At 43.2% G+C, this 22,897-nt stretch overlaps 2 protein-coding genes across 2 annotated transcripts; both read right to left on the bottom strand.

The window, feature by feature from the left end:
- Positions 1–2,720: 2,720 nt before the first annotated feature.
- Positions 2,721–13,379, bottom strand: LOC311267451 (dual specificity mitogen-activated protein kinase kinase 6). Its single transcript, XM_084370530.1, has 12 exons — positions 13,287–13,379; positions 8,650–8,719; positions 7,728–7,776; positions 7,520–7,633; positions 7,192–7,311; positions 6,981–7,097; positions 6,813–6,864; positions 6,591–6,718; positions 5,726–5,803; positions 5,347–5,486; positions 5,067–5,112; positions 2,721–4,796 (listed from the first exon to the last, which is right to left on the bottom strand). The coding sequence occupies exons 1-12, from the start codon at positions 13,303–13,305 to the stop codon at positions 4,719–4,721; spliced, it is 1,011 nt and encodes a 336-aa protein (XP_084226656.1). The 5' UTR covers positions 13,306–13,379; the 3' UTR covers positions 2,721–4,718.
- A 1,204-nt stretch (positions 13,380–14,583) lies between these two features.
- btbd17b (BTB (POZ) domain containing 17b) lies at positions 14,584–18,791 on the bottom strand. The gene is made up of 3 exons (XM_084370982.1): positions 18,615–18,791; positions 17,071–17,356; positions 14,584–16,442 (listed from the first exon to the last, which is right to left on the bottom strand). Exons 1-3 carry the CDS (start codon positions 18,700–18,702, stop codon positions 15,368–15,370), a joined length of 1,449 nt encoding a protein of 482 aa, XP_084227108.1. The 5' UTR covers positions 18,703–18,791; the 3' UTR covers positions 14,584–15,367.
- Between the last annotated feature and the right edge of the window lie 4,106 nt (positions 18,792–22,897).

Raw genomic sequence — 22,897 nt, 5'->3', positions numbered from 1 at the left:
AGGTAAAACGTTTTGTTCACAGTACTCTATTATTTTAAAAGTAAACATAGTACTCCAAAATAGTAAAAAGTAATTTAAGTAGATGTAAATTGTTAATTCCACCCGTGAGTACCTCTAATTTACACTACTTTATACAGTATTTGAGTAAATGTACTTTCCACAACTTTTCTAATGTCTTCCATTTATAACATTTATGTGTTGTTATGTACAAAACAGCCCACGATTACCCAACCCATTCTCCGTCACTGCTCCCCTGCTGGGTTCCTAAAATGCCCATTTGCAGTCCGGAGAGGTTTGTGATTGGCTTCTGCATCACGGTCCACTTTGAATCGAGTCGGGACGGTAATTGAACTTGATGTTGCCTGTTTTTCTCCTCACACGACAATCTTTTGAGCCGCATTATGTAATTTCTCATCAAAGGCGTCCTTTCCTAAAAAAAAAAAGTGGCTTTGGTTTGGCTGGTAAACCACTCACTCACTCGGCACAACGCTGGACCACTGCCTGCAGTCTACCGCCATTGAGTTTCCTCATCCTGGCATGAAGTCATCGGTCTTTGACGGACACACTCGCAGCAGAGTAGTCTGCTCGAAGTGAGCTTTTGTTAACCTCTGTTGTAAACATTCGCGGCGAAAAAAGCACTCAGAAAGAGCCGTCAAAGTGAGTCTCTTTCTATTCATCACACGTCCTGAAGACTCTCGGCTTGCCGAGAAGTGTTTGTTCACTTCTGTGCACTTATATAAGGTTGTTTACTAAACAGCAACTGTGCTATTACTGTCATAACAGGCACAGCGTGATATATAAAGAGAATTAATTGTTATAATTGCGTTTGGAAACTCGGTGCAGTGAAAATGTGAGACCTTTAGACCTTTGAAGAAAATTGGCTGGAATTTCAAGCTTATAACTGCAGAGGGTGAAGGCTTTGCATGTGGGGTGAGGTTACCGTACTCACACTTTCATCACATTATACCTTCCTTACAGTATCACACGAGAGAGGACAGTGAGAGAGCTGGAGAAGGTAAGAAACCCAAAGACTTGGCTCGCTTTTATCAGCCGAATCGGAGCAGCTCCAGTGTCTCTAGTCTCGATTAGAGTGTGCGGTTGCAGGAATGAGAGTCTTAAGTGGATCTTTTAGTAACACAGTAGGAATTAAGTGCACGAGAACAAACACGTTAAGCTGCCAATGCAGAACGTTGTAATCACTCGATAAGTTTTCTTCAGGTGAGTTTCAAATTTTAAGATCTAACTTTTCAAATCCGCCCTTTCGAGCGTTTCCCTGTGGTATTGGCCTACTTTTGGCACCGGCGATAGCAACATGGCTACCGCTAGCAGCCTGGCTACTGTCCAAAACAAATAAAACATCGTAAGAATCCCAATTTGGAAAACCCTGATCTCAGTGATGTGAAAAGGAAGAGTAAAACACCTCAGTTTCTATCACACTACATCTTCGCCTTCTTTGCCTCCTCCATCAGAGGGGCTCTTTATGTTTCACACAGTTAATCCACCATTATCTAGGGATAGTGACCTGGGAAAACAATGTCTCTTCCTGTTCTGGTTGCGCAATGGCAGACTGGCTTCCTTTGTGCCGTAATTTGTCCTTCATTTTTGCGGACAAAATCAATCCCGGTGGCAGGCCGAATGGCATAGAGAAAGCAAGGTTAAAGGGAAACCAATCTATACGTGGATGGGGTCATATTTCTGCAGCCATTACACTGTGCAATCAGTTTTCACTCCAGAATGACAAGACAGAGCAAAACAGCTGTCTATTGCCAGTTCAAAAAAGATTAGTTCTGAAATTGTGTCTAGATAACAAACCTCAGGCTGCCGGTACCTGTACAGGGCCGAGCCCAAACAGGTTTTGAATCAACAGTCTTGTTTGCTAACCATTCAGCCACCATGCTAGCTGACAACTGCTGTAGCTCTAACCGTGGCTATGTCGACTAGGTCCACCATTTAGGTCCTCCAGATGATGACCCTGGTGATTCTCTAGCACCACCACGAGGGTTGACCTTTTTTTCGGTTTAGAGTGAAATGTTTTGCAAACTATAGGATGGACTGCCATGAAGTTTGGGTCAGATATTCATGACCCCCAGAGGTTGAATCTCAATGTCTTTGGTTTCCATCTGGCTTTTCTTCTAGCAGCATTAGCAGGTCAAAGCATCTCATTACTACTGTATATCACACTCAGGACACAGGATGGCGAACAAGTGACCAAATTCATGGTAGCCAGTGTGTCGATGTGGGTCTACAGTAGCAGTTTTTGGAGAACATCTTAAGGAATAAGCTACATGATGCTTTAGCTGATCACAGTACTTTTTGTAGAATTGAGTCGTTGCTGGTTTTGGTATTTTCAGGGCAATAACAATATATAACATTGCCAGCCTTATCCTTGAAATTGAATTTGGGATTTAGGGGCAGAAAGGGGACATAATATTAATAATTTTGCTAAGAATGGTTGTTTTATTTAACTTAGAATGAGCTTTTTAAATCTATAGAGGGAGCAGGTCCTCTTCCAAGCAGTCCGTACCAAAATGGACAACCCAAACACCGGCTCGAGAGCCTTTTTGCCTGTTCAGTTGGTCCCTGCTAAATGCCACTAAATCCTACAAACTGACCAGTGTTGTAATCTCTGCAGTCCCCACATGAATGAAAAATACTTCCTTTTTGTTTTTTTAAAATCGCAAAACCTTTAGCAATCATGAAAGGAGAGCTATAAATGAACATACTGAACAATAAAGCCTTTATTTTTTTGTCTTTCCATAGTTCAAGTTTGTCAGTCCCACCCAATGAAAAGGTGGCAAATAGAGTGAAGGAGTAAGAGGTAGAGCAAGTGTTCCATTCTCATTGTGATCAGCGTAAAAACTCACTTTTACACACCAAGGGAATGGCCATCCAAAGAAGGCCGGCTACGGAAAAAAAAAGAAAAAAAACAAAACAAAAATAATAACAGCAGCTTCTTTGTGGTGTTTCTAGCTTTCCCTTATTATTCACAATCATAAATACTCCTGACTCTCACTGACTTTTGATAAAGGTTGCACTACAGTGTAAACCAGAGAGGCGATGAGTGCTAGCCACGGACAGGAGCCCGGCAGTCATCATCACTATCGTCACCATCATCAACATCATCACAGTCTCTGAACACTTGGGGAAACTGCCACATGGCAGGAGCCTCTTGCTGTATGTCCAAGGCTAAGGGGCTCTGCATAGTATGGTCAGACAGGAGAGATAATGGCTGCCCACCACAGAGTGAAAGAGGCTCTCAGTCCAGCACTCAAGGAGAGTACGACCTAGGGAAAAATAAAATGGGGTCGCCCCGCATGAAGGAGAGCGCGGAAACCTGAGCGGTGGAGCCTGACAGCACATCAGTCCAAAATAGGTGTACGATAGTCAGCTGGCCCTGTGAGTACGAGTGTTTGTGTATTTGTGTATCACACTGCATTAAAACTAACTATTACCAACCACTCTACCACTCATCAGCACTGCTAGGTCGAGACAGTGCCATGTTACATAAAAAAAAAAAAAAAAAGAGGAGATCGTATTTACATCTTCAACACATAAATTAGTTCCCTAACATACTGTCTGTGTAATGCATAATAAGGACTCTTGGAGGAAAAAAAAAAAATAACATAAGTGCCTCATATGTAAAAGAGAATTGAGAAAAGTAGACCGAGTGAGAAAAAATAAGTTTAAATGCTGCTGAAATCAAAATGCAGGCCAGAAAAACAGAAAAAAGAACAATTAATGCAGTAATTCATGAGAACGATTTTGCAAAATGGCACACAGAAAGAGATAAAGCTGTGAGCTTGATTAACCCCTGAATACTTCCAGGTAGGAACGACGGCAGCACTGGCGCCGACTCATTAATACCCGAGAAAGAAGAAGAGTACGGAAGGGGTGGTCACCGCAGCTCGGATCGATGATACTGGACGCTTCACATTCCTGCCTCAGAGATCTAGGAATGACTCGCAACTCCTCCCGTCCAGAATGCGACCTTTGACATTTCTTACGTGGTTTTGTCTCGGCTCTGGAGCCTCCCACGGCTCCGGCGACAGCTGCAGCCCCGACTGCGCTGGACCGATCCCCCTCAGGGTAGAACCAGGTCGAACTGTTCACCTGACGCGATCTGATCTGACAAAATAAGGCCCTCGTCCGGTAAAATTCACACTTGATATACAGTATCAAAACTCTGCATAATGAGAAAAAAAAAAAACATACATATGCAAATATAGCTTTCAATACACAACAACATACACATTAACTGTTGGTTTTTGCAGATGAAATTCAATGTACTCATACAATATGTGTCACAAACAAATAATGGCTGGCTCTGTCCGTTCTGAAGAGAGAGAGATAAAAAGGGGCAGTGGGGCAAAAACAGACCAAAAAAAAAATATCGGATTCAGTTCATATTTGCCGTGTTGAATAAATGCACACACAGGAAGCTTGGAGGACTGAATCAAACCTCTCCAGTTGGGTTTTTGACCGTACAAAGTTCATATCACCACCACTCTCCCACTCCAGTGCTGCTGGGCTGCTGTCAGTCTTTGGGTCATTCCCTCCCGCCCCCCTGTCCTGTTGTGTGTGGGTACATGAGAGTCTGTCATTCCAGTGAGTTTGAAAAAAAAAAAAAAGAAAGAAAAAAACAAAAGGGTAGGCCATTGGTTCGTTTTGCTGAGAGGTCCCCGCCTACCCTGATGGGCTGGAGCCCCAGCGGGAGCCCATCAGTCATCCAGGATGACCTTGACAAAACTGGCCACGTCTGTGTCTTTGGAGTCATGCAGGGTGAAAAATGGGTGTTGCTGCAGCAAAAGAAGGAAAAACATGGTTAGAAATATGTTCTTTAATGACTAAAAATATCTAAATCATGTCTGTTTTTGTTTTTTTTCATGTGAATCACACACATCACAGCCTCGTAAGGTTAACTGGGTGAGCCTGGCCTCTTGTGGATGAAAGCGAGAGCACGCTGAACGTTACGGCAGGGATGGTGATGAAAGAAAGAGTCGCATAACGTACACAAATATGTGTTGGTGTTTTTGGAGAAAGAGGAAAAAATATTAAAAAGTACTAACCATTAATTCTGTATAAGCTGGTCTTTCATTTGGTTTCTTTCTTAAGCTGTAAAACAAAGAAATAAAAAGCAAATGTGAGAAAAACAGAAAATTCAAATGTCTCATAATTAAAAAAAAAAAAAAAAAAACACATCTAAGAATAGATACAAAAACTCCACAGACACTTGTCCCACCTGTCTCAGCAAACACAGAGCAAACACTGACCCCTGCTGGGCCTCTGACAGAGTGGCACAGCGTCGAGGAAAAGTCTACACATTTGTCATCGAAGTGAAAGGCTCACCACTGGGAGATGAAGTCTACAAACTCTGGGGAGAAACGGTCGGCGGGCAGCTGCGGAGACGGCTCGTCCACCACCTGTTTGAGCTGCTGGAACGGGGTGCCCCATGAGTCGTAGGGGAATTTCAAAATGGCCAGCTCAATCTGAGAAACAGAGGAAGGTGGATTAAAGAGGATCAATACCTGTCAGAGTGACATTTCATGGCGCCATGCTACAATTCGGCATGGTGCCATGTTTTATTGTACATTTTATCAAATCATTTTTGGATTATTTAGAGCTTTCTCCTGCTTTAAAGGGTGACAGATTCGTCCTTCATGTTTTAAATATAAGTTCTGTCAGCTGGGGACTACTAGTGAACATTTTGATGCTCGACCCAACTCACCATCGTGATACCCAGACTCCATATGTCTGACTTGACGCTGTAGCCTTTCTGGTTGAGGTCAGGGTTGATCCGCTCGGGCTGAAATGGAAATGAAAAAAAACAGGTTAAATACCACCACTATCGGACTGCTTTTAACACTTTTTTACAAGCATAAACAGACGGAAATGGGAAGGAATTATACAAATAAATATCAATAATTAAAATAGTATATATTGATGAATTAAACCTGTCAGCTAAAGGTGTTTTTAGACCGCATTCAAAATAATGCAATGGTTTTGTGAGCTTACGTTCCAAAGAAAGATGTCAGAAAGCTTAAGTAAAGGCTTGATTAGTCTGGTGATGGAACTAATGAGGGGCTTTTACATACACACAATGTTGTGCTTTTTACCTTTTTACCTTAACAAACTCAGCCTCCCTCTTTCTTTCGTTCAACCGACTTTTTGAAAAGGTCGGGGTCGCAATATTTGTGCGTATCCAAAAATCTGTTGATATCCAAGTCTTTCACAATGTTTACAAGTAGGTGTGTTTCTCCTTCTGACCAGAAATGTGGGCTTTTCTTTTGTGCATGGTCAATGATCTCAACCCCAAACTGTTGGCTAGGGCTATAGCTATAGCTGACCATTTACAAGCAACGTCACAGTGATTTGGTCCATGTATGTCCAAAGAATCCTCCTAAAACCCGGCATATCTCAACGCTACAGTCGGATTAAGGTCTTAATCTGAATTCAAAAACGGAGAAACGCTGTTTACACGACCAATACAGAATTTGGAATATTGTCATATTTTGCACAACTGTGGAACGTGCATGCAAACACTGACACCAATCTTAAATCTCAGCTAGATGGCACCAGGAGACCCCACTTACCGCCATGTATGGCTTGCAGCCTGCATCCATTGTTTTGGCCACGGAGTCCACCAGGTGGCCACTGATGCCAAAATCACACATTTTCACTTGGCCCTCAGTGTTGATCAGAACATTGGAGGGCTTCACATCTGGAGAGGGACACGAGACAAGGAACTTAGCAAACCAACAATAAGGAACATCATCAGGAAACTGTACACACTGACGATGTGATCCTCTGGTTACCTCTGTGTATCACTGACAGGTTACTGTGCAGGTGCTCTAATGCCTTGACGATCTGCGGAGTGACGAGAAGAAATGAAAGAAAGGGTTGAATTCTTTAAGACAAAATCAAGAGTAGAAAAATGTTGTAGTATTCCTTTAAAAAGATGTCAAATGTATGAGAGGACTTACTGCTACTGTGATCTTTCCCAAGATGTCCTCTGGGATGGTTTTGCCTTTTTCAATAACCTTCTTATAAAACTTATCCAGAGATGTGTCCATCAGCTCCATACAGATCCAAACATCCCCCTGAAGAAAGACACAATACGAAACAAGATGATCACACACTCGACGCAACATATGCAGGAGCTCGTGCCCGTCATGAACATTATTGTTCGTTCACCTCTCTGAAGAGGGCGCCATAGAAGGTCACAGTGAAGAAGCAGTCCACTGTCCTCATGGAGATGTCCAGGTCCATCAAGAGCCTCTTCTGCTCCAGAGTGTTGACGGTGGCACGAATCCTCTGTGGACACAAACATCACAGCATTATCCCGTGTGTGTGTCCTATAACCCTCAAAATAACATGTCATAGATCCAATACATCTCATCCACATGTTTACAAGATGAGCTCATCAACTGAATATATCCATGTGTCATGGTACTATTTTAAACACAGTGTATTTACAGAGATGCCACATCAGGTAACCTGATTCAGCAGCTCCCCAGCCTACCTTGACAGCCATGATAACACCACTGGGCACATGTTTCATCTTGTCCACCACCCCGTACGCTCCCCGCCCGAGCTCGCCGATCTGCTCCAAGTCATCTGCCTTCACCACAAAGTTCTGGACGGAGGAGACAAACATTTTATTCATGCATTTATTCAACTCGGGAAATGTTTTAAAGAGAAGGGATGGGCGTGTTTCCAGGCAACTTTACCTGATCTCCAATTGTGACACAAGCTTTCGAGTCAAGATCTCGAGGGGGCCTGCAGGGAGAGAGCGACACTGGTTACAGTCGGTGCTAAACCAGTTGTAATCTATGTTATGAATGTAACTCCGATGCTTGTCATTCGTGGTCAATTTTAACTTTATCTTTTATCTTCTTTCCTCTTATCTGTAGTGCTACCAATCCGTCTAGATTATTTTGGTGTGAGTTGCCAAGTTTCTGACGAGTTTCATGGACGAGAGACTTGTTCATCAATTGCTTCCCCCTCTGCTGAGCAGCAATGTTAGCATGCTTAGTTAAGCTAAGCTAAATCGATACTACAGGATCTTAGCCCTGATGATTATTTTTTGGGGTGTGCCTACAAAAGGCCCCAGTTTAGAGGCAATTGGGGCTTGCTCACTTTTCATGCGTGACTTCCTGTCGTTGATCAGTAATGTAGTTTATAAACCACAAAGACTCCCGCTTACAAGAAAGGAAGTTGTGTTGTGTGAACAGTACAGCGATCTGACGACTTTGAAAATCGCGCAGTGTGGCGTAACTATTAGCTTGGTAAGCTTGCCTCTCATCCTTGAGCGCATGCACGTTTCCTTCTGCCAGCGATGCCTAAAAATAGTTCCTATATGAAACTGCTCACAGCAAGGTTTTTTGATGGTCTAGATGGATTGATAGCACTATAGGTAAGAGGAAAATGTGGATTTTTGATTTAGGGGTGAACTGTCTTTTAATCAGACTGGTATTTCTAGTAGCAACTAATGAGGGTAGCAACGGCTAATTAACCAATCGTGCACATCTCTAATTTTCAACACTTAAAGATATACATCACATTTTAGAGTGCTGGCTTTAATTTTGAGACCCTCTTGAGGTTGTATGGCTACCATCACTGCAACATTATAAAATAGAAAAGGAGCCTTACGCTGCTGCTGCTGGTGTGGGCTGCGCAAACACTTCTTTGGCCAGCTTCAGCCCAGGGTTCTTCTTCTTCCCTGAGAGACAAGAAATTAGAAAACTGTTACCACCTCCGCTCCATGTTGGATATTACAGAGCGATCGATGAAAGCTGTATTTAGCTGCAACCACAAGCTTGTATGATATGCAGCGTAATGTGGAAGAACTCAAGCAAATGGACTCCACACCTACAACATTACTCTGAGTTTAGAGCAGAGGGTTTGCCACAACAAAGAGCCCCAGTTCTAATTCAGATCATTAAGTGCAAACTAAATGGACTTTGCTTGTTTTCACATGTGCACACCGGCCTGTTGAGAGGGGGTTTTATTCTATTCTGGTTGTGAGGAGAGTTTTCAAGGTTGCAATCAATTTGTAGTTGCCTCCGACACAAACTTAAGCGAATGATCTGTTATCTAACTGGAGATTAGGTGTACTCAAAGCTGAGGCCCTGCAATGGAGAGAAGGTGGACTAAATGACTAATCGACATTGGTATGATGACTCAAATGGAGAGAGAGAGAGAGAGAGAAAGAAGGAGGAGGGGGGTGTTCCAGGGAATCAAGCTTTCCTTCCTGTCATGCTTTTTTACTGGTACAATCACTGCTATTTCAGGTCAAGTTCCAAGGATTTTTTTTTTTTTGATTTTCCTAATATCTGGAGAATGGTGCCGTAAACTGTGCAGCTCTGGGACCGTTCTGTGTTAAATCACTGACAGCAGTCCATTCATAAACACAGTTTACCAGCAGCCTCTGGGACTTCCCACAAGGGCCTGCGAGTCCATGCCAGAATGACACAGCTACCGGGCCTACGCGGAACAACACAGGAAAAACAACTCCGCTTTACTCGGCGGGGACACTCGCGTTCAGCGTGTTCGCTCTTGCTGCAAGGTCGACAGGAAAAACAGAGCACTTTTCTTGACCTTTATTCTGTGTGTGCGCGACGACGCGGCCAGTTTTGCCCCACTGGGAAACGATGAGAAACAGTTTAGAGCTGGCTGGTTATTTCCTGTTCTCGTCCTGCTGCACACAGGCTCAAACCAGGCCGTGTAATCACTCTACCCCAGTTCAGAGAAACTGGTTTAAAGCGCAAACAGGTCGCCTTCACTTTAAAAACAAATGCAACAGCTCTTTAGAAAGCTTGCAAAAGTAAGCAACGGGTCAGTTTATTGGTGTGATTTCAACTCATTATTACTGCAGGGTTGTATTTGCCATTGAGTGAGTCACACCGCTCCAGCGTAGAGGAAGTGCGATTGGGTAAACCCCTCCTTGCTAGATTGAGCTGGAAGGGAAGTGAGGTTTTACTAAGATTTTTAGATTCTATGGCCAACCACTGAAACGTCAGACAGGTCCATTTTGTACTGCAGACCCAAAAATAGGTCGACAGTGTCTGGACAGACTACAGCAGTCTCATGTGGTAGGGAGAGATTGAAGTGTGATTTACTCACACATGCTCAGTCAGAAATAGACTTTGCATTTTCCTCTGCATGGGATGAAGTATGAGCCCTCAAAGCCTTCAGATGACCTGACGAATGAGACTAAAAAGCCCTTTGTTCATGCAACAAAATTAGGGCAGCACGCAAACACGGCATCTGGCACGCCAACTTCTACGACACACATGCAGCATAAAATCCTGTACATGATGGTTTGAGTTGCTGCTAGACGTATTTACATTGGAGTATTAGTGGACTTGAAATACAAGCCCCTCTCAGGTGGCAGCTTGTGCAGCGATCCTGTAGCCAGCACTGTGGGGTTGGGACATGACTCACAGCCAGTCAGACTGGACACATCCGCTTAAAACACAACAACTGTCATGGACCCTTTGGGAAATATGATGTCACTTCACTTGGCCCCGGCTTGCTGCTCGCTGCCCCCGTCAGGGCCAACTGAGGCCAGCTCCTCAGCGGCTTTCTGCTCCAACACCTTGCTGCTGAGCCCGATAAGACACAATAGTGCCATGACATCGGCCTCGGCTGCAGTCAAGGTATATATCGAGGCAGGACAGGTAAAATAAATACATTTTCAAGATACCACTGACTCCGATAGTAGTAAGTAGAGGGAGTGTGCGCTGCCAGTAAGCTCAGTGCGTTTTTCCCCACACATGGGAAGATGTTTTTTCCGATCTAGTATCTGCATCGATACTGACATAATGCACTCATCGGGTATCTGGCTGATGTCACTGATCCAGATTCGATAGTCTGACGGTCAATTTCACTTTCGCTCTTTGATATTCTCGTTTCTTTTGAACCCATGTATAGAAATCTATTTACCAGTAGTTGACAATGCATTGTTGTGCACTTAATCTCCTTCATCTGTTTGTAATGCAAAACATACTTTTTAACTTACAGTTTGAATAAATTTAAAGTGATTGCATTTTTGTATTTTTTTTCCTCTGTTAAAAAGTCCGGTGTGGTTTAGTACAGCCTCATGCAACCTTACATTGCACCAACAACAATAATGATGATATTATTATTCAAGAAAAAAGAGCTCTGGGATCAGTATCTGCATCAGCAGGCATACGAATTAAAGAATCGGAATAAAAAGTGGGTCGGCGCATCTCTGTATTGATAGGAGACACCGCTGAGCAGCATGCTATGTACAGCTTGCTCTCTCTCACTCGCTACAGTACATTGAAGAAGAGATGAAGAAAAGGAGACCAGAGAGAACAAAGATGTTATTAAATGTGTTCGTGCAATCTTTTGCACCCACATGACACGTACTGCTAGGGGATGAAACTATGTCATGGCAGGTGCATCGCTCAGAACACGAGTAAGTTCAGTGGCGAGCTTTGAGATGTTTGGCTGTGCGGTTTTCGAGGAAAGCTGCAAGCACCGATACCTGAGGCCAAGCAATCGGCCCGTTGTGAGCAGGCACTGCACTTGTCTTAACTATAACTTCAACGATTGGTCTATTAAGTAATTAATCTACCGACGGAAATCGAATTGCCGAATATTTTGGTAAATGATAATCGCTTTTTTGTCAAGAAAAAATGTCAAACATTTGCTGGCTCCCACTAAACAATTGGTCAGTTAATCATGGAAACAATCAGCACATTATTCCATAATTAAATAAATCATTTGCAGGCCTAGTTTTAACAAACTCAATATTTTTTGCAGATGCTGTGTTTGAGATCTTTGGGTCTGCATCGGCTGCTTTGAAACTGCAAATGTGAATTCATGCACTCTGACAGGAAATGCATTCTTAGAAAACCAAAAGATGTTTTCCGGGGAAACTACCAAGAGTGCAGTAATACATACGTAACGAGGACAAGAATTTCTGGATTGTGCATGGGATCAAAGTGCCAATAGCTGTGTGGGGAGTCACCACCAGGAAGCTCCATATACAGAAAAAGGATGAGTCATGCACAGATAATTTTCCACGCCACCCTATCTGTGCTATTGGGCAGAACCCAATCTCCAAACATGCCTCAGCAATAGGCAAAAAAAAAAAAACAGCACTGCAACACACTTGTGCCTTGCGGACGGGGTCAAGGGTGGAGTGGGCTCAACTCCTCCTGAAGTCCAGGGAGGAAAAGGCACCCTCACAAAAAGGCACCTGGGGCCTGCTGTGGTGGTGCACGCAGTAATTAGAGCACAGAACCTGTGTAGCAGCTATGTGCTTGCAGCCAGTGAACTGTCAACAAAAGAGAGGCTGCACTAGGTATTGGTGCTGCAAGTCAAAACATGCCATGGTAGGCCAAAGGCTGAGACTGCCTGAGCCAATCTACGGCGGCCCTCTCAAAACAGTGTGTACTCCCGACCATGGTAACGCTAGTATGATTGTGTAACAGCACAAGCGGTGAACTTGAAATGTAAATTGACATCATCATCATCATCATCATCATACCCTGTGTCTATGTGTGTGTGTGTGACGCAGAGGAAGGACCTTGATTTTTCCAAGGTGTGTATTTTATTCAACAGTGTACAGTAATTACACATCACACACTCACTGGCTGGCTGGCTGGCGGAAGTGTGTGATAGCGCGTTTGCTTTTTAAAAAATAAAGGAATTTCCAGCCCCGGAAAAAAATGTTCACGTTAACGGCTAAAGATGATTGAGCGCTAACGCTGGCTAAAAAGGAGCAAACATAGTCGACCAGCGGTGAGTCAGGAGAGGCCGGAAAACACAAACACCTGTGGTCCCAGTGTGCTTTACTTGAACCTAAAAGGAGAAACTGATCCCAGCGCGGTGGTTTCCAGCTGCTTGATAATTACAGCTTGGCAAAAGTCCTTTATTGTCGAGAAAAGCGGTGTTAGCTAACCACAATACGGGAACTTCAAAACCAAGCGACGCGCCTGCACCAGTTAGCTAAAATGTGAAAAAACTCAAACATTCAGCGCACTTTCTGGAAGTCCACGGTGGCTATCTCCACACAGCAGGGTGTGTTGAGACTTTTCGTACTGCTAGAAAGCAGTGAAGACATGCTGGCTAGCTTCTTTCCCCCTCCAACACCACCACCACCACCTCTCATACATGCAGCTTTCCACCTGGCAAGGTTACGTTACTCAAACAAAGCTAGCTAAACTACTTCCACGCACAACTGCATCTCGACGTTTAAGACAAATGCACGGTTGTTTCAAAAACCAGAAGACGAGAGGAGAAGAAGCACTCACCTCCTTTAGACAGAGACATTTCCCCTTTGCTTTGATGAGGGGGAAGGGAAGCACAAAGACTTTTGCCTTTTTTTACTCCCTCCCTCCCTGCATCTAGCCTTACACCCGCTCAGGATCGCTGGCTTCTGCAAAAAAAAAAAAAAAAAACTAGCAGCGATTAAAACTAATTATTCGTCCGCGTGCAATCTCAGCGAGTCGATCAGCAGCTCGCACGTTCAAAGATCGATTATCGGATGAATGCACAACTTTAAATGAGGTCGGCGCGGGTCGGACAGTTCGAGTTAGTTTGCTAACAAAACCTGCACTTTTAGGGTGGCCAAAGTCTGACAGCTGAAGGTTCCAGCGACGTGGTGACGTGTTTCCGGCTTCGCGCTAAGCAGCATGGGATGCGTAGTTCCCCCTCGCGTTAATTCCCATTAAAAAAGTTTTCTTTTTCTTTTTCTCTTTCTTTTCCTCATCATTTCACCACAGACAGATATATTATTTTTATTTTATTTTATTTACTTATTTTCCTGAATGTGTGTCAGGGTGAAAGATAGATAAAATGAATGTGTGCCAGCGTTAAACTTTAACGTTACGTTTTTTTTCTTTGTCTTTTCTTCATTATTTGTTCCCCTTTTTTACCATGTTATAAGATGTATTCAGAGAGAAAAAAATATTTAATTTCCACTTTAGTTTAAGTAAGGTTATTTTTACAAACCATTACAGGTCAACACAGACAGTTTCTTATGTTTTTGTTTTTCTATTTCATTATTTCATTATTTATTTTTGAGTGTATGTCAGGATGAAGATCACAATCTGGTGTCTTAAAAAGGTAGATAAAATGAATATTTAACAATAAATAAATACCAGTTCCCCCCAGCATTAAATGTAACCTATAAAATATGTGCATTTTTCTTTTCCTTTTTTTTCTTCATCATTTGTTCATCATTTAAATTCCAACAATTACTGTAACTAATCAGAAATGTTAACCCACATTAAATTTTCCCCATTAATGTTTATTTTAACGAACCATTACAAGTCACCACAGAAAGTTTTGCTATGATATTGTTTTTTATTTTATTTATTTATTTAGTGTGTGTCAGGAGGAAAATCACAAACTGGTGTCTTTAAAAGCTACATAAAATTTGTAACAATAAAAAAATATATACATATATACCAGTATAGTATACATATATACTATATTTCTTCATCATTTGCTCCCTTCTCTACATGTTATAAGATGTATTCAGAGAAAAAAAATAATGATGAAAATATAAAAATTCAAAATTAAATTGAACTACTGTAACTAATCAAAAATATTAAACAGCATTTTTCTTTCATTGATGTTTATTTTTATAAATCATTACAGTTCAACACAGACATATTTTTTTTTACATTATTGTTTTTTATTTTATTCTGATTTTTTTTGTGTGTCAGGATGAAAATCACATACCTGTGTCTTTAAAAGCTAAATCAAATAAATGTGTGACAATAAATAAGAAAAATAAAATACCAGTCATCACTGTCTTGCAAGTAACTTACATTATACAAAGGAACACTGATAATGGGATTGCACTTTCATTTACACAGTCTGGCATGAAAACAACAAACATGTATACAAGTACCTTGAACAAAAATCTAGATTTGACTGCTGAATAGTGAAATGCATAAACTCAAAAGCAAGAACGTTTTCATTTTAAAGCAAAACCTCTATAGCACCTATGCAAACAACATTAACCAGCAGGTTTTACTAAATTCAAGGAACAAACCGCCGAACTATAAAATACCTGAACAAATACAGTACAGTGACATGTTTGACTTCTTTTCTAAGTATGAATGAAACACTGAAAAAAAAAACCACCATCATTATTGTGATAATTACTGCGGAGCTGTTGAATTGTGAGTCATTTATTGTACCAAACGCCTTCTCGCTAAATAGTTGGAAGACAACAAAATGCACAGACTACTCAACTATGGAGATGTCACAGACCTGATGCATACACATGTGCTGTGATATGAGTTGACTTTGGAATAAGTGCGTGTGACTGCATGGGTGGAGGGTGGATGACAGACGATGGAGCCACACTGAATTCCCGCCTTTACTTCCTGGCAACAAGGAGGGTATGGTAGAGAGGTTTGATCACGACGTGCAGGTAGAGGGAGCTGTCAATGAGATACTCGGATGCGCGGCGCTGCAGGTCGGCATCCACCAGGAAATCCCCAGCCTCCTCTGTGCTTTGGTGGAAGTTGTAGACATGGCGAACCACCACTTTCCCTTGCTGTCTTGACATCACAATCACCGTCTTCTGGAAGCTCACACCGGCAAAGTCTGGGCTGGAAGTGGCCGGCGTTACGATGATGCGAGGCCGACCTCCGTCCGTGCGTGTGGGCTGCATGGCGCCCAGCTCGGTGTAGGTTGATCTGGCGCTCAGGGGGAGCCAGCGAGGGGAGAACAGGGCGTTCCAGGTCACTCTCTTACTGGAGTCATGGCCGCTGGGCCCGAGCTGGGTCTGGAAGCTGTAACTGCGGTCATCACGGGTGGGGTTATTGATGACCCAAGGGGAGCCCCAAGAGGACGACAGGTAGTTACGGGGAGTGAAAATGCTGCAGTTGACATCAAAGTACTTGGCCAGTTGGATAGGCGAGGCGGAGTGAAATTGGAAAGCTAGATAGAGTAGATCACGGATGGACTCGTAATACTTCAGCATGAGCTGGGATTGCTTCTGAAGACGGAAGAGGTGCTGAGGGGGGATCATGCCGTATCGAACCGCCTTCAGGGCAATTTCCACTGTCGCACTGACAGGCTGGTTCTGGCTAATCCAGGCCTCCAGGGCCTCATAGAGCTCCAGCTCGCTCTGCAGAATGAGGTCAGAGCGCTGGAGCAAGGAGAGGAGCAGGTCTTCGCTGATGGAGCCCCATTCTCCGCTCTGCAGCACCGAAGTCAGGTTCCAGGCCAGGTACTGCAGACAGCTGTCCCGCAGAGCAATGTCCCCGATTTGTAGTGCATAGTTGTACCAGCCGACCACGTGGCCCGTCGGAGATTCGCTCGACAGATGTTGGGTCATATACTGGGTCAGACCCTGCTGCAAGCCCCACACCCGGTACTTGCTGGCCAGCTTGTGCAGGGAGATAGCCTGATCTAGCCGCACAGAGATGTCCCCGCAGTACAGATACCTGCAAGAGAGAGTAAAGTCAGTGAAGCATATTTTGAAGCTCTTCTCTTTCTCTCCTCACATCTGAGTCACTGAGTAAACCCACACAGTCCGGTTTTTCGGCTGCGAGCTTAAAACAGCAGATGTAATTTTAGAGAGCACCTCACTCCTCCGGAGGTGAGTAGCAAAATGGTGAGTGAGGACCGATAACTTTATACTTGTGGAAAGTACAGTAGCATCTACATTTAGCTCCACCGTTTCTTGAATGTTTGCGTTTGATCTGAATCGATTGGCACTGTGAAGTTTTGGAGAAGAAATTCAAACTCAAATTTTGATATTAGCCATATTAATGACGTAATAATACAAACTCAGAAATGTTTTTTGTTTCCTTAAGTGGATAAACAAGCTGTTCACAGAGGGAAATAAGGTCCCCAGAACACTGTTTGAAGCTAGAAAGGTGGCAGGGTCCGCCACATATAAACAAAGTAAAACAGTATGAAACTGTGTTGTCCTTTAAGGGCAGTTTGTTTATTCAGTTTATTCAGTCATGACAATGAAGAGAGTTTGTTTATTTAGTTTGTTTAGGCATAAAAAAAAAATCCGCTCTGATTAAAATTTCTACATAGTGCACCTTTAAGAGTCGCCCTCACCTGACAAACTTGTCAAAGACAGCCGCACAGTCGGCCGGCTCCCTCAGGACCAGAGCGCTGTTGTTGCGGCTGAGCAGCAGCTCCTCGAACACGTCGCTCTGCATTGTGAGAACCAGGCTGTGGGCCTGGATCACCTTCACCTCGTCGGTGTTGATGGTGTGCACGCGGAGAGTGACATCACTGCCGTTCCCCATGGTGAGCAGGGTCTCCAAACGCTGCACCAAACTCATGGAGTGATTCAGCACCGTGGCCCCATTGTCCAATGCTGTCTCCTGCTTCAGGGCAGCTGTGGAGGGGAAATGAACAGAAAATGTCATCATCACTATTTAAATGAAGCTTTTTGTGAGATTTCTTTCTTACTCATCTCCATCATTTGCATCAGCCCCGACTCTGCTTCTTAAGATTTCACAGTTGAATTCATGCACATTTGTTCTACAACTTTAATCAGATTTGACTCAGCAGGAACTGGAAAAGCACTCCCGAACTCTGAAGACTAAACCACAACTGTCGCGGAGAAAGCAGACGAGCACATCCTTCTGTTCTCCTGGTTTTTTCGATGAATAGCCCGGTGGCTGACTCAAAAAACCTCTCGTACCAGGTGCTCGGAATAGAGTTTGAAGCACCATTGCAGATGGCATCTTCTATGGGCCCTCTTGTGCGTAAGTACAAGGTAGCACATACTGGAGAAGCACACATGAAAGCCTCAGCGTGACAAGCTACTGTTTCCATCCTGCTCTGCCACAGCCATCAGTGGCCCATTACTGGGGGTTTAATGAGACACAGGGGGAGCACACTTGGCTCCCTGGAACGCCTCACAGTCTTCATATCTTTACCACAATCAAGCACCCCCACTTCAAAGTAACCTTTTTCCAATTAGCCAGTCCTGCACCCCGAGCCAGCTGAGCAGAGTGGAGCGTGTGGGGGTGAGTTTTGTTAAAGTGATTCTGGCACAGCGAGGCCAGTTGAAACGGTATATACTATCTGTTACATAATTTAAGAAGAAAACATCGAAGAGATTCAATTCAAAGTCGACAAAGAAAGTTATGAATAAAGAATGTTTCACTCCAGCCGAGAGGAGCTAAATAAAACATTTTAAGCACAGAGCCTAAATATAGGACTCTGCGCTCACGAGGAATTTCAAATAAAAATCTGACAGCACAGGAATGTGGCCTTCAACAGCTTTCAAGTCAGACTTTATTTTCTTTTTTTCTTTAAGGAATAAATGCCGTCCCTCACTGCTTCTACTGTACTGTATGACTGAGCCGGCACAAAGCCAGACAGCAAATGGACCTGCCTGTCCTCCCCCTGCACCCAGCAGACAGACAGATGAGGACAGGACGAGTAGAATAGATAAAGACCCGTCCTCTGCCCTGAGGCTGAGCACGAGCCACGCATTCATGCTGTGCCCTACTATCCACTGACAGTGTGAGGGAAGCTGGACTGAAATAGAACAATACAGCTTCTCTTAGAAATGTCAGAGAAAAAAGAAGATGCACAACTCTTTTAAATCAAACAATCCAAAGTGATGCCGTTTGTTGTCTTACCTCCTCTAACTGTGACAGAGTGGATTAAGAGGAGCAGGGTGCCCACATAGACCCAGGCAGGGATCCCTTGTTCACATGAGCGTACCATTTCTTCTCAGTTCTTCCCTGCCTCTCTTTCCTTTGTCCTTTCCCCCTCTCTTCCTCACTCTTCTCCTGACTCTGCTTTCTCGCCGCTGCTGTGCCTGGATTTGTCGCGCAGAAAGGTGTGTTGCCCCGCGTGTGCCGCCCGGCTCCCTGTCCCGCACTCTTTATGTAGGACGTTGGCCTTTCCCTGGCGCATCTCGCAACCCCACGGGCTCCATTGATTGGTGGAATCTGGCAGGGGCGTTGCTATAGCGACAGCTTTGATTTTGAATTTCTCCCTTTTGGATGTTACATGGCATTGATCGGCGGCACCAGGCCAACCAAGGACTCAGCTTAATGGTTTTGTTTTTTTGTTTAAAAGTCGGGGGAGTTTTAGGCACTATTAACAATCAATGATAACACAGTTTCTTGTTTTAATGGTACTCAGAATGCAGCAAATCTCCAGGCTGCAAAATGTTATTTATGGGATCTAAGTTAAGTACAATCAGTGCCATATAATTAGTCAATTAATTACAGGAGGCTGCCACTGAGACTATCTGCCAAAAGTAATTGAGGTCCTAAAATGTGTGACCAACTGCAGTCAATCAAATTTTTATAATCCATTTTTTTTCAGCTGAGAGCAATTATGTCTCTGACGCCATGTTAATCTCACTAATGGGAGGGTAATTTCATTGGCGCTGGGGCTGCTCATCAATCTCAGGCGAGCTCCGTTTATCAAATTCAACTGCCAATCAGGACTTGATGTAGTCACAATACTGATTAGAGCCTGACCGATAACGAGTTTTGGGGCTGATACCAATATTAGGGAGTGAAAAATTCTGACCATATCGGCCGATATGCACAGATTTTGGGGTTTATTTTGCAGTGATCCCTCAACAAAGACGGGATACTCTACAGTTTAAACTGGCAGTAGACAACTTTTTTGCATTAACTAATCATCTGAAGTAAATGCTGATGGCACGTTGTAATGACACCACCCGCATATAGATTGGTGATTACAGCACCGTGCCTGCCATTGCCCAAACAAAACAGGAAGAGGCGTTGTTTTCCCAGGTCACAATCCACAGGTAACGGTGGAACAACTGGAATAACTGTGGAAACTCGACACTGCAGAAAGAAAGAGAGCCCCGCTGATGGAGGCTGAGAAAGACACTGAGGTGAAACAAAAGTGAACAGACGAGCCTTCACTCCATGTCGTGTCAAAGTCTGTTCCCTCGCTGATGTGTTTTTCCGTACCACAGGGACCTCAGACGGTTCAAAAACGACTTTATTTCTACTAGATCAGTAAGTAACAAAACCTGACAACTTATTAATACAACCCAGTGTTTTACTTTGCTTTTTCGTAGCACTGAGATCGTTATTTCAAGGTCAAATTAGGATTCTTAAGGTAGGTTTTCCCTTTGGACAGTAGCCAGGTCATTATCGGTAGCAATTTTCTAACAAGGAACAAGGAGCAACACTACAAGGAACAAGGAAACACCTGGAGGGGTGAAGTTTCTCCATTGAAGCATCTTTAAAAAATCAGGTTTCATATTAACATATAGGCTGATACAGATATATCTGCGATAAGCCAATATCGGCCGATTATATCAACTGTTATGTTATTTGCCTGTTATTTGCCTGCAAGCCTTATATTCATTATACATTACTCTATTATATTTGACTTGTCATGACGACGGAGATTTGTATTTTCCTTGAAACAAATAAAGACATTTCCAACATAAAATGATGCAGAAAAGGATTGGGGCATAATAATCTGCAGGAACTGAAGTGTTTGACACTTTTCTACAGGAGGACCCCGATATTCGCTGCCTAATGTGGCACCCAAATGGTGAAATGAAGCCTGTGCCCTTGGGCAGAGGATTTAATGAATGTGTGTGATACATATTTCAGCTGCATATGGAGTTAATGGCTTGCAGCTCGCAGGGAACATACAATGATAATCAATACCAAATGCCAAAATGAGTCAATGTGCACTTGACAGCCACACGGCATGAGAGAGTAGAATAACATTACAGTATGTTTAATGTGGAATGGCAGGAGCCTTGATTTATCCCTCAGTTAGCATTGATCTGTCAGTCAGAGATGGGTCAGTCAATACCGAGATCTCCACAGGAAGATAAGCTCAGCATGCAAAAAAAATCTTTGCAGCTGACTATGCCATTAGTCCGATCACCATATTCATTCTTGCGTGCATCTACCGTGCCCGCAGACAGAGAGACAGACAAGGAGGAAAGACATCATTTCACAGGGAATTGGGTTGTGGTGAAGCCCCGAGGGCTGCCAGGCTGCAGTGAAAATGCAGGAGAAGAGACGTCCTGCAAAACCCCAACCTGAGCCACTGCTATGAATAACCTGACAGGTTCTCAGAGGGGAGCGGAGCTGCTGAGGTGCCCTAATGAAGCCTGCTGCAACAAACTGGACGAGACAACACAGACGAGGGACAGGATCCTACTTTCTGTGATGGCGTCTTCTGTTTGTCTGACTTTCTGCATACAGATGCACACAAATAAGATTCATGAGCCTCTTATAAATGCAATGAATCTATAACACAAATCTATACATATGTATTTGGTTTAGATTGGTTTACAGCTCAGAATCTGAGTCGGGCAACTGTTGTGTAGCCACACAATGAAAACAGTATGAACCCAGAGCCCTTTATGCCCTTCATTCAGGTCACATTGCTTTCTCCTTTGAGATCAGCTCCTATTAAGAATCTGCTCACAGGACCACAATGCAAAGGGGCGGATCGACGGGCTGCTCGGTTTGTGAGAGCACCCCTCGGGACGATATCCATTGTGGGATCGATGCACCACGGGGGGCTCCATCCCGCAGTATAAACAGTACGTTTAGTGCGGGATGAGTGCCAGAGTCGGCTCCGGCAAGGTGTCCTGGATGACCTTACTCTGGCGCTGGGCCCGCAGGGGGTGCACTATAGTTAATCGGGTCTCCAAAACATGACACAAATGGCTTTTGATACAGACATTTGACATGTTGCGTGCAGAAAGTGTACACAGAATAAAAAGAGCAGATATGTAGGCTATAAAAACTGCATTTTGTCGTCTTACACTGATATGGGTTCACTGTGACACTGTTCTGCTGTTTTACAGCTGTTTTACAGCTAAATGAGGACAAGAGATGTGAGGGAAGTTTTATCACTTTAAATATCTTTGTAAAAAAATCTCAGAAATACGCCATAGGAGACTAAATTCTGCTCTTAATAAACTGCTTTTTATCATTTTTTTGTCACCAGAAAACATCCACTGACATCTAATGAATCTTTTTAGGCACAATAACAAAGATTGTTATAGTTTCATATTCTTCAAGTTTCAGATGTGTAATTATTTAAAACAAAATAACATTTTTAAGGAATGTTTCGCAATTTTGCTGAGAAAAGACCATTTAAAAGTCTAAAAACAAGGTTCCTAATAATCAAATGATTGCTAAGTGGCCTGGCCCACAACAGATCAATATCAAGATCTATTCTGTCGTGCACTCTGATTTGATTATGTAACACAGGAGCCCATCTCTCCTGTAACAATATTTTCCACCAGGTGGCTCTGCAAACTGGCTGCACACTCTCCCCTCTGATGCTGACTGAGCTAAAGTAGAGTTGAGTATGATTAGATGCCTGTTTATGTTTAAAGTATCAATGTAATTATTGAGCGTGTGCTTAATGGCATCAATTAGAGGTGAATCATTCTGAAACTGAACTCTGTGTGGACGTTTTTCATCAGTAAACCTGACGTATATCTAGCAGCCTTCACAGAATAAAAACAAAACCAGTTGTGGGATGTAACTAAGTAAGTATTCACTGAAGTACTGCTGGCTACTTCAGTACAACAGGAGGACGGTGATGCTGCAAACACATGACTATCTTATTGAATATGATGCATTACACTACATTAAAAAACGCTCATCCTTATCACATCTACAGCAGTTAAATGCAACATAAACATGAATGCAGCAGTTAAATGAATCCAAAAACATCACGGACAAACTGACTTAGTATACTGCACAGTGAGTAGCTTTACTTTCTTCAAGTTACGTAAAGGACAGTGGTGAAAACTAACTAAGGGCATTGTACTTTTTACTGCAGTATCTTATAGAGTTACTTTGTTGATTACGAACATAATGAATTAAGATAACATAAAACATGTTATAACTATATGGCACAATATAACCAACAGAGCAGAAAG

The sequence above is a fragment of the Pagrus pagrus genome (assembly GCF_965226575.1).
Source record: "Pagrus pagrus genome assembly, chromosome: 13".
In the NCBI taxonomy this organism is placed as follows: Eukaryota; Metazoa; Chordata; class Actinopteri; order Spariformes; family Sparidae; genus Pagrus; species Pagrus pagrus.
This window is presented reverse-complemented; position numbering and strand designations above follow the sequence as displayed.